The 11,362-nt window shown below is 38.4% G+C and overlaps 1 protein-coding gene across 1 annotated transcript; it reads right to left on the bottom strand.

Moving 5' to 3' along the window:
• Positions 1–577: 577 nt before the first annotated feature.
• Positions 578–11,360, bottom strand: PGAM5 (PGAM family member 5, mitochondrial serine/threonine protein phosphatase; the record flags this gene model as incomplete). Its single annotated transcript, XM_085307893.1, has 6 exons — positions 578–2,436; positions 4,419–4,552; positions 4,817–4,905; positions 6,148–6,273; positions 7,620–7,798; positions 11,311–11,360. Coding segments are annotated over 6 exons (729 nt in total), but the record flags the coding sequence as incomplete, so codon positions are not given.
• Between the last annotated feature and the right edge of the window lie 2 nt (positions 11,361–11,362).

Below are 11,362 nucleotides of genomic sequence, written 5' to 3'. Positions count from 1 at the left end.
TTCATCTGGTTCTTATTAACACAATACTAACTTTAGCTAAAATGTATCTTTTGTGTGTTAGTATAAGACTAAACTTTGTTACGCCACTACTTATAATGCTTGGGGAACAGTCTTTATAAGAGGCAAGAAATCAGCAAGGAGCTTATCAATACTGTGAAAATTAAAAATCTTATTTGGAGTATCATACACTTCTTTCCCCCCCTTCAATGTAAGTACCACTGAAAATGTTGCTGATTTCTGTACTTGTGCAAAGATGTGTTTTTTTTTTTTTAATGATAAAAAGTTCTAGTAGAGAAGTTATTAGTAAAGCATGAGAGCCAATATGGTCAGTTACAGTACCTGGACAGATGTGGTAAGTAGACTACCAATCAGTTCAGCTTGTAAACACAGGCCTTACCACAGCTGCAGAAGTAYGTTGAGCCACAGACTTTCCTCTGGCCTTCAAAAGCAGAGTAGAGTTAACACCCCTAGCTGTGGAAGCAGTGCATTTACAGGTAATTTATCTCTCAGCTATGACACATTCAGACACATTCTAGAAGAGAATCTCATTCAACAGTTCAACTGAAGAGACAGTAAAGAAAGACCAGTCATTTTATTCAAAACTTTTAAAAAGTTAATAGACAAAACTGTTAAGTTATTCTCATTGCATTGCTGAGATACTTGACAATGTTTTCCTCCTGCCCCCAAACAACTAGCACTACTACAGCTTTCATACTCATTTCCTACTGCCCCAGTTTCCTTGACATCATCCTGATAATAGCAGTCCTGTATGAAAAAAAATCCATTAAACCTTGTGGTGCTAGGTTGCATGCCATGATTATGCTTCATACAGCTTCTTCACGATTCCCAGTGATAGAGAATCAGTCAAAGTTGTAATTCCTTATTTATTTCTGCTGTGCTTCAGTATGTGGAATATCACTAATCTGCCTACGTATACGGTGAAACTTTCAACATTCCAGGCATTAACTGAGCTAAAGTAAGTATTACAAAAGGTTCAGGTGTCTAGCAAATGTCCTTCTGAGCCCTCTCAAAAATAAACCCTAGCTCTCAGGCACCTGGATTTTAGCTGGAACATGTTCTGCAGTGTCAAAGCCATATGAAGGAGCAACTTACTTAAAGGTATTCTGCTTCATGTTTATACTAATCGCTTTGCATAGAAGTCATATAACTATTCTTTCACCATTCAATCAACAGTAATTTTAAACAGCAGTTTGTTCCAGTAATTTTAAACAGCAGTTTGTTCCAATATTGCAGAATCTCTGATCTTATTATCATTTATCTTGAATTCCAATGCTGTTACTTCTCCACTTTGAAAGCAAACTATTAACAAACATGAATCAGTGGGAGAAAGCAGAAAAGGGTCTCTCTCTCTCTCCTCCTTGTATACCTAAGAGTCATAACCAGAAGAAATAGTGAAAGATTACCGCTTTTCCCTTTCTTCCATCTTTACTGCTGCAGAACTCATCCCTACACCCTCGTACAGACCGAGTTTTGTTAAAGGCTTTATGAGATTGAAGAACATCGCTCAGAATAGCTTTAAGGCTTATCAAGGATGGAGGAACACTTACTTAATATGACCAGCAGGTAATTCTAGCACCACAGCTTTGAGGCAAATGKTTTTTTTAAAAACCTTCTTCTCTTTATGATGTCTGTCATCTCCAAGCATAGTTTACATGAACTCTGGGGGGGGGGGGGAAGGGATGGCAGAGGGGAACAAGGACACAACATAGAGATATATACATCCTCAATAGCTTAGAAAAACAAAACCTTAACCCTTTGTCCTTTAAAGAGCAGAATTCCCTCAGTTACTTCTTCTRCAAGAGCTGAAATAAGCTCGCTCATCTTCAGTTCTAGCTGCAGTGTGATATGGGCTGTCCTTTCCAGCTCCCATACCAATTGCTTTCCTGCACAAGAAAAAAAAAATCCACAGGAGCAAGCTTTGGTTATAGAAATTCACAGAAAAGAGGAAAGGGGGGCAGGGGAAGTAGTGCTCTCCTCATAGCTGCTGAGCACACAGACATTCAATCATCGTTTTGTATTCCACAGTTCAACTTAAGAGTTTTTGGGGAATACTTGAGGACTGGACAGTTTCAGGCTTACACAAAATTTCTTCTTTTCTGGCCTGAAAGGCAAATACGAATATGTATGAAGGAGGTGAGGGGCTAAAGGACATTTTAAAAACAGCATCACATCCCAACAGAGCAGATAATCTAGTGGTACTGTAGCTGAATGTACTAGTGCAAAGAGACTAGAGGCAGCTCCTGGATGGCCATCATTTCACTCATTCAGGTGCGTGTGATTTTATCTGGAGGCATGAATCCTGTGTCACCCAGTGTTCGAAGTGCCACTCTTCCGTTAGGCCGTATCACCAAATGGGTTATACTACCATTGTTGAGAGACATTCGCAGCCATCCTTCTGGGGGGAACTGCAATGCTCTATTAAAAAAAAAGAAAAGTAATATTGTTCACTCATAAACAGTCATGTTTTTAGCATGTGGCTGACAGCATCACCTCTGTGCCAGATAAGGGAAAAAATGGTTGCATATTCTGCAGTTTGCATGCAAATGCTCCTACCCAAGCATCATTTGAGAAAAAAAAAAAGATTCTACTGTGCAACTGATAAGAAAATGCAGCTTTGACAACTAGCCTGTGCCAACAGAGCACTTCTTTTGTAAGTGGAGTCCAGCAGATGGGCATGATTAACATACATACATAGGATTAATTCGAATGGACAGAAGGTAGAAGCCACAACACAGGTTGCTGGGAATGCGTTGAGCAACCTAGTAACAAGAGGACAGATGTCATCATAAGCTCAGTTGGTCATTGAACCAACTGAAGTACCACAAAAACCCACACTGCTTAGGACAGTTAAAGGCGAAGACAGCTCACTTGTAGACAAGTGACAAGACTTATGTAGGTCTCCCCAGTAAACCAAAGGCATAAATAGTATGCATATGTCTACTGGTGTTGATAAGGCTAAAATTAYTATAACATTGCAACCACAGCAGCGAAGATACAATGACATACTACATATTCTAGTTACCAGCATATGCCTATGGCAGAAATTTATCAGAACAACTTTCCTTCAGTTATCTTGTTCCCAGGAGATAACCACTTTTTTTTTTTTTTTTTTTTTTTTTTTAAAAAAAAAAAATTTTTTTTTTTTTTTTTTTTTTTTTTTTTTTTTTGGTAAAAAATCAGTATCACAGGTCTTTCTAGTCTTCGGCTATTTTATCCTGAAATTCCTAACTGAATAGTCTCAGGAGTTGAACTAATTGTAATAAACAGCCAGAGAAAATAGGAAGTTCTCTCAAACATCTTCTGTTGTAGATACTGAGGAATAACTTTGCTTTGGCTATAAGATAGTATTTTAAAAAGGATAAAATAAATAACACTTACTTACAGTCCACCTACATTCAAAGGGAACAATGTATTGGATTGTGTTCAATTTTGTTATCATATAGGCTGGAGCGGAAGGTAAGGTATAGAAAAGAAGTTACAAAAGGATGGAAGAAAGGACAAAGACAAAAAGGTTAGGAAGTGGTAAGATGATCTCTTTTGGAACAGAAAAAAAAGATATTCTGTTTACTTGATCAATAATTTTAAGTATAGGAATATTGAAGAGCTTTAAAGCAGTCCACAGAGCAGACAGGATAGCATTTAAATAGTTCAGCCAAATAAACTAACTGTTGTAGCTATTGACCAGATGATTAAATTTTAATCATAGCTGTCTTGCTCAAGTCAAATTATCTTACAGACAATGCTTTGTTAATGTGGGAGAGAAATAAAACAGACTCACTCAAGTGACTAGATACAGAGATGGACAAAGAGCCACAACTGTTTTGTCCTTCATAAACCACCCTGATGTTAGCTGAAAGATCCACTTCCCCCCCCCAAATTCAGTGTTAGATGTCCTTGCAAGAACACACTAACACAACTTCAAGATACTATCAGCATCTTCCATTAGTAAAGATTCCCCAAAACTAAATGAATCTTTCAGTAAGTGAAATTAAATTCATGTCACGTCAATAGAGGTATTCAACCCAGATGCTCTATTTGTTGTCTTCTCTGACAGCCCACATAGGCGCTGTCTGCAGTTTTTTGAAGGTATAGGTGTAATAGGCATTAAAGACCTACCAGAAAAAGCTTTCAAGCCTCAATGATTTATTCTAGCCTTAGCCATTTTCACTTTAAAATTAAGAGTGGAAATTTTCTAGCTTTCAAATATTTCTCATATCTGCAAATTAATCCTGTAATCGGGTTGCAGGAGCAGCTGCTCATAAAGCAGGTACTCATCACCACATCAAAGCCTGCCAGATCAACAGATTTCCTAGTTCAGCAATGCAATACACCCACACTATTTCAGCAAAACTATAACCTTTTAAAGAACACAGGTGAACATTGAATCCAACAGGTACCTGCAGACAATATAACGGATCACGTTGGCATGGCAGACAAAGATCTCATAGCTGTCTTCCTCCTGCTTTGCATCAGCTCTATGAATGAAGTTTCGAAAAGCAGCCTCAATGCGAGCTCCATCTTCGTAATACTGCTAATGGCACAGAGTTCATAATTAAACATAGCTCAGAGCAGCATGTGCCATTATCTGCTTTTGCAGATGGGATGCATCTTCTAAAGAGTTCTTTAGAGATACAYGCTTGAGGCTGAACTAACACTTAGGAAATGTAAGTTATTTTAACTGTTCCATACACTAACTAAGGAGGGGAAAATATGCAGTTATCTAAAGTCTGTGATGAAAAGCATCAGTTCAGACACCACAAGTTAGAATGTTAAAAATAAATAAATAAAAAGTTACCACAGCTTCTGGTTTCCAGTGAGAGACTGGTGGATCTGGTTCTATAGGTGCTCCCTCTCTCAGCAGATCAGTGCTAATTTTTTTGACTCCTGAAAAATTATATAGCCATTCAGAAATTAGTTGTTACTTCACACTACACTGCAAACAAGTTCACAAAACTTCAGCCTATATATTTTTCAATTTCTATATGTGAAGAAGCCTTCACCTCAACTCTAAAGTCCATTCCAGTCTACATAATTTCTGTCAAGGACTCTGAACCTCTCCAACACAACTGTTTTGTCATCARCAAGGTGAAGTTTATTCCAACAGAACAGCTAAATCAATTTGGCACACTAAGTTGAGACTTCTCAGTGCTACCTTAACTAAGTTGTAAATCTAAAACAACATGCAAATAAGAAATGTCAATGCTATACTTAATGTTTTAGTATCTTTGAGGAGAGGAAACTTTTTTTAGAAGSAGCACTTCCAAGAGAACAAACACAGAATAGTTAATATGAACAGACTTTCAGCTAGTTGTACCTGAATACCTGCTAAAAACAACAATAACAACAAAAACAAATCCAAAAAACCCCACTCGGATGCTCCAGAGAACTACCTATAGTCCAAAGTCTTTAGTTCAGATTCCAGTACGTGTGCACATTCTCATACAGTTTTTTGTATTGTTCACATCAGATTTCACTGCRATCAATATTTTTTGCATTTCAGCGTGACCTAGACATGCAAAAGTTTAGGCCAGATACTCATACCACAACTTACAGACAGCCACGGTTTTGCTTAAATGGCAGTTACTGGAAGAGGGGGGAAGGAAAAAAAAAAAAAAACACCACACACATTAGAGAAATCCATATCCTTTACGAGTGTGTCACATCTTCCTCTGCACAAAGGATAGCACAGTGCACAGGAAGGGCCTGTTAACTAACCCAGCAAGCATCACTACAACACCTGGAGTTTATGATTCTCTTCTCCTGCACTATTGCCCCCAGAGGCAAGTAAGGACTGAAGTAATCCTGATGACCTGTGATGGTCTTTGCTTACAAATGAGTATGACATGAAACAGCAACCAGCAGAGTTCTCCYACACAGCAGGACATACTGGTACCAGCCTACTCACTCAGAGGGGCCAGCTCCCTCTTGTATTTTTAAAGATGAACTGGAAACAAGCAGAATTAGGGGCGTAAGTTTCTTTAATTTMAAATGCAGACGTGTTCACACAGGTCTATAAACTGGCTAGTAACAGCTCAATTACACCTTAACTCAAAGACAAGCTTAAAATTCTACTGGAAGCAGTTTTGAGGATCAGAAGACAATGAAACATTAACAGAAGTCACTTACCAGGGAGATATTTGCTGATAATCTCAGTTGTTTCAGTTGCTCTAGTCATGGAGGAGTGGATAATCTGATCAAATTTCAACCCCAAGCTTGCCAGTCTGTGCCCAGTCAGTTCAGCCTGTTCTCGACCTTAAAAATGATATTCACTATATAAATTGCTGATATTCACATAAGAACCTCACACAAACTACCTAAGAAGTTGTACAGTRAAGATATCAGTTCACCATCAACCATTTTTTCCTCTCAAAAAGTAATCAGAAGATTGCTTTTACTAGTGCCACTACTCGTTCAGATCAAATTTACCAGCTAGCCAATTTGAGCTCAAACTTCCATTGGCAGGAGTTTTTCTTTTTACTTAAAAATAAATATTATATTTAGAAGTGTTCACCAGAGTCACTCTCAATAAAAAAAAATGACTCAACTGATCTCTACGTTCTGGGAGCATAAAAGAGGAGACTGTGTCAAGCTGTCCCACTCAGACAGAATAGTGTATTTTTCTTATGGGTAACATCATCTTAGAACAGTTAAGAACTACAGCACTTGGTTATACTATGCAAGGCTTTATTCCATCTTTCAGGTAGGTAGGCAAAAAAAAACTCTGGCAGTTTAAGCAGTTTACCAAAGGMACAGGGTGAGACAGGGTAAGATTATACTTTGTAACTGGCACCTCAGTTGTGAAATTACTTTTTCACTCCTGTTTGCACACTGGCAATTAAGACTTGAATAAAATAAGGTGTTCATCCTAATCATTTGGCATGAGACTTCCAACACCTCAAGCAGCACTAAMCAACAATATTTCTTCCCCCCAACCAAAACAGTTTTGATATATTAATAATCAAGAACATGTCTGCTGCTATTACTAAGCTATTACAAGAATATTAAACCAATGCTAATTAGCATTTAATAACTAATCACTGGAACAATGAGATACATTAACACAGATGGCTGTTACGTCATGTAAYTGATGAGCAGTATTCTCAGAAACACTGCTTAGCAACAAAAGTGAAATATATCTCATTACAAACACTCCCAAAAAGAAGAGATAGTTAAAAAAAAWTTTTTTTATAACTCAGCAAATTAACTAATACAAACAGAATCCATCTTCCACAGGTAATTTATTTCCAAGCTAGTCACGGAGCTAAGTTTCAGACAAAAGCCTTAGCCCTGGAGAATTATGCCAGCTGGCATGTAAACTTAGCTCAAACTCCTTAAAATAGTTTGAGTTTTCCATTATGAAGTTTCTCTACAGCTGTGGCATGTTTTTAAAACTCTGTAAAACATGTTTCATWATGTTTGGATTTAGAAGATCAGAAAAGGAAAAAATAAACTTAATATCTTTCTATTAAAAAGAATCCAGTAAGTAGATTAAGCTTTGGCAGTGAGACCCAAACCAGTGCTCAGTTACAAACCTGTAATGGTCAAGACAGTGGCAAATAAGAAGCTTTCTAAGGTACAGTGCTTCTAATAATACATACCAAGTGGAGTCAGAGTTCTATCTTTATCAGCCCGGCCGTCCAAATTATACTGCGAATGGCGGATAAGGAAAATATGCCTGGTGGCTTTTGCTTTGCAGTGATCTAAACGTGAGGCAAGTTCTTCTTCCCCAGTTTCTTCATTTTTCTTTTTGAGGTTGATAAGAGCCAGTGGTTCACGTCTAAACAAAAACATTTAAAGAGTCATTTTTACACAGGTGAGACTAAAAGGCAGAGGAATTTTTACACATGGATAATTTGTCTTAGTTCTATATTTAACTGAAGTACTAAAATTAACTATTTAATCATTTATGTAGCAAAACTAATTCAAATCATTGTGCAACAGCTATAAATAAAAGTCTATGTTTAAGGGAGGAGAAAAAAAAAAAAAAAAAAGACATTAATGCCACAAGTTAGAAGGTGTAAAATTTGCTGTTTAGCAATAGCCACCTCTCAACTAATTCTTGCAACATCAAACACAGGGAAAAGAATCAAATTCTAGCGTGAATGGAGAGCGTACACTGAAACATACAAACAATACAACTGGTCTGGACAAGAAGCTGATGAACACTTTATTAGCACTTAATATCTGGACTCCTGTCAATTCAATAATGAAGATTTTCACTGAAATTCACAACAGCTATACTAATACCTTTTCTTTAATAGAGAAGATACCTCTTAAAAGAGAAGAAACAAACTTCTGTTTATATCTACCTAACCAGTCAGTCCTCTTACTTTAYTGATACCTGACTGAGGTCATACTAGGTCCCTCTAATATTACTTTTTTTTAAACTTGGAGTGTTTATTTACCCTTTCAAAATTTTCATCACTCACCTGAAGCCACTTTAATCTTCCTTCCATTTTGTCATACTGCAGACCAATCCCCCTTTCTGCATTCTGCAACCTTCCTATTGCACATCACCCAGACAGCTGATCCTGTTCCACAAGGAGGACACCAGGTACAATGGATATTCCCTTCCCTCCCTTAGTATCACAGATTAGCGCTACAGCTTTCCTCCTGCTGACACCAACACTGCACTATCATCATCAACACTGTCCAAGTCTTCCACAGCTTAGTTTTTCTGGCCCCTTCTCTCTACTGATTCTCCTCCTCCTCCCTATTAACACAAATCCTTTTACTATGTCTCTCCATCTCAGAAAGTAAATCTTTTCCCTTGATCTCATACCTAAGAAAGTTAGTTTATTTAATCCAGTGAAGATCTCACTTCTTCCATTCCTATAACTAAACACACTTCTTCATTTGTTAAGATTTTTAAAAATTAATAATATTATTTTTATTCAGAYTACTCAGAGAAGCTGCTGCTTCACAGATTTTTTCCCATAACCAAGGGTAACCTTAAAAAGCCCTGCATCGTATTTTGCTTTAGGAAATACATGATTTCTATTTGACCACAAGGCTCTGTATGTTCATGAAAYTATTAACAAAGTTCTTAGTACAAAGTATTAAAAATGAATCAATAGTCTCATAATAACAAGTTCCATTGAAATTTCACAGATTTATTTTTTTAATTCATTAGAAACTATTCTGTTAGGCAGACGCCTTAGGAAAATAAAGACTGTCCGGAAAATTCAAGTAGATTTCTAAAGTAAAGCAGAGATTAATTCATCCTACAGCAGAAACCCATGACAAGAAATGCCTCTATGAAGGTCCTTCCCTCTCTCCTCCACCAGTAGCTGYRAGTTTACTTGACATTAACTGTTACTCTGAAGAGTAACAGATATTGTAAAAAGCTATGAGAAGAGAACCAAGCTTAACAGGATTTTTACATAAAACAGGTCTAGAAAACTGTGCAGCAAAACTTTTAATACTGCTAAAGCTTATCCTTATCCTAAGTAGGCTTTTAGGCCTCTGAAGTTCAGAGGCCAATAAACGCRGTTTTCTGCATTCCCTTAACAAAGCTGTCTGTGTTCAGCTACAACTTTGCTGAAAAGCAATGGCAAGGTCTTTCTCTAAACCTGATTACACCCGATTCCTCTTCTCCAGGAAAGCCCTGTGTGTCACGGAAACATATCAGTCAGCCTGACAGTTTTCTCAATTCACATATGTAGCATACTTAGAAATTCAGGTATTTCTAGACCTTGTAAAACTATTTGGAAGAACCACACCAAAAATAAAGGAAATCATCCAAAGCACAGAAACTTAGGCAATTATTCAAGACCATTTTCCTGAACACCAAGCTCTCTAGTTAATATAAAAATTAGAAGAGCTTTCATATAAAAGTGTCTCTTATGCAATGAAACTATATTTAGTCTTCTTTAAAAACTGAACTGCGTGATTCTTGTGCAAGTGGCACAGACCAACACAACATCCTTGATAAAGTATCATATCATGTTAACAGAAAGTTTGAAAACAGACATTGTTACATTCTGCTGCTTAAAACTTCTAAATTTCTGAACTGTTAAAAGAATAGTATAATAGTTATTTGCTCATGAATTGACTTTGTTAATTTTTTTTTTTCAAAAGAGAAGCAGTCAGATGCTTCATATATTTATAAGCTTAGGTGTTTAACAAATTTACCTACAAGTTGCTACAAATCTCACTCCAAAAGTGGAGCTAAGGTTTCAAGCAGATAGAGCAATAATAGTCATACCACACCAACTGGTGGACACCATATAGTAGAAAACTAAAATTGATCTGCACTAATATAGCTATGTAATATACAGTCATTATTTGTACACTATGATGAACGGTGATGTAGTACTCTACATTAAATGTCATCTAGTTGACATTTGTTTAGGCAATTCTGACAGTAGATCAGCTACAGCACAATCTCTACTCCCTGTATCAGGAATATTGAGAGACCTAAAAAAGTTACCCAAATCTGAAAGTTCACTCTCCCTTACAGCAAGCCAATTATTTAGCAGAACCAGGATCTGCAATTAAATAAGTAGTTCTAGTACCCATTTAACTAGACATAACTGTATTTAATGAAAGTCACTATGATTTTTATCATTGGGCATACAGAGCCCTACTTAAAACATGCATTTGATTCTGTTGCATCTCACACATCTCACAAATCAAAATCAGGATGCAGTATACAATAATAATAATAATAATAAAATCTGTCAATGCTYAAGTTTGGATTTACTATGATTAAACCTGACTAACTTGTAGTTGCAATCTCACACGAGAGAAGAATCACAACAAAGCGATCTGCACATTTTTACAGAGGAAGAACTTTCTGAACCGTCCGTTAAAACACGGGGAAGACYTTCCTCCTTTGCTGCCCAAGACGAAACCTTGCCAATCCAGGGTTACACGCAGCAATTTCAGCCATATTCTACTTTTCAGCAGCTCTCCACCCAAGCACCCAGCCGGGGAGAGCCCTGCAGGCTCCTCACCCGACCGCACCACGGCCGGCGCGCTCTGCCCCGAGCCGCTCGCTGGCCCAGCGGCGGGCGCAGGGGGAGGGCGCCCCGGCGAACGGGGGGGCTCCCGAACGCCTCCGCTCCACAAAGCGCTCGGCCACCCGGGCCCCGCGAGCCAGCACGGCTCCCCTCCGCACGCACCGCGCGGCTGCCAGCCTAGCGGCCTTCAGCTYCGAGATTCGCGCTCCGGCCACCTTCGGCCCCTCGAGGACAGCAGCAGCTACCGAAAAACCGCTCGCGTTGCAGAACCACGCGGCACCGCGCTCGCTGCCGACCCGACGAGGCCCCGGCCCGCGGCGCCCACCTGTCCCAGTTGCTGTCCCAGAAGCCGCCGGCGCCCGCGGGCCTCTCGATCC

The sequence above is a fragment of the Rhea americana genome, unplaced genomic scaffold (assembly GCF_003343005.1).
Source record: "Rhea americana isolate MKP2758 unplaced genomic scaffold, rheAme1 scaffold_268, whole genome shotgun sequence".
Taxonomy (NCBI): Eukaryota; Metazoa; Chordata; class Aves; order Rheiformes; family Rheidae; genus Rhea; species Rhea americana.
The sequence above is the reverse complement of the archived record's forward strand: the minus strand, read 5'-3'. Positions and strand labels throughout refer to the sequence as shown.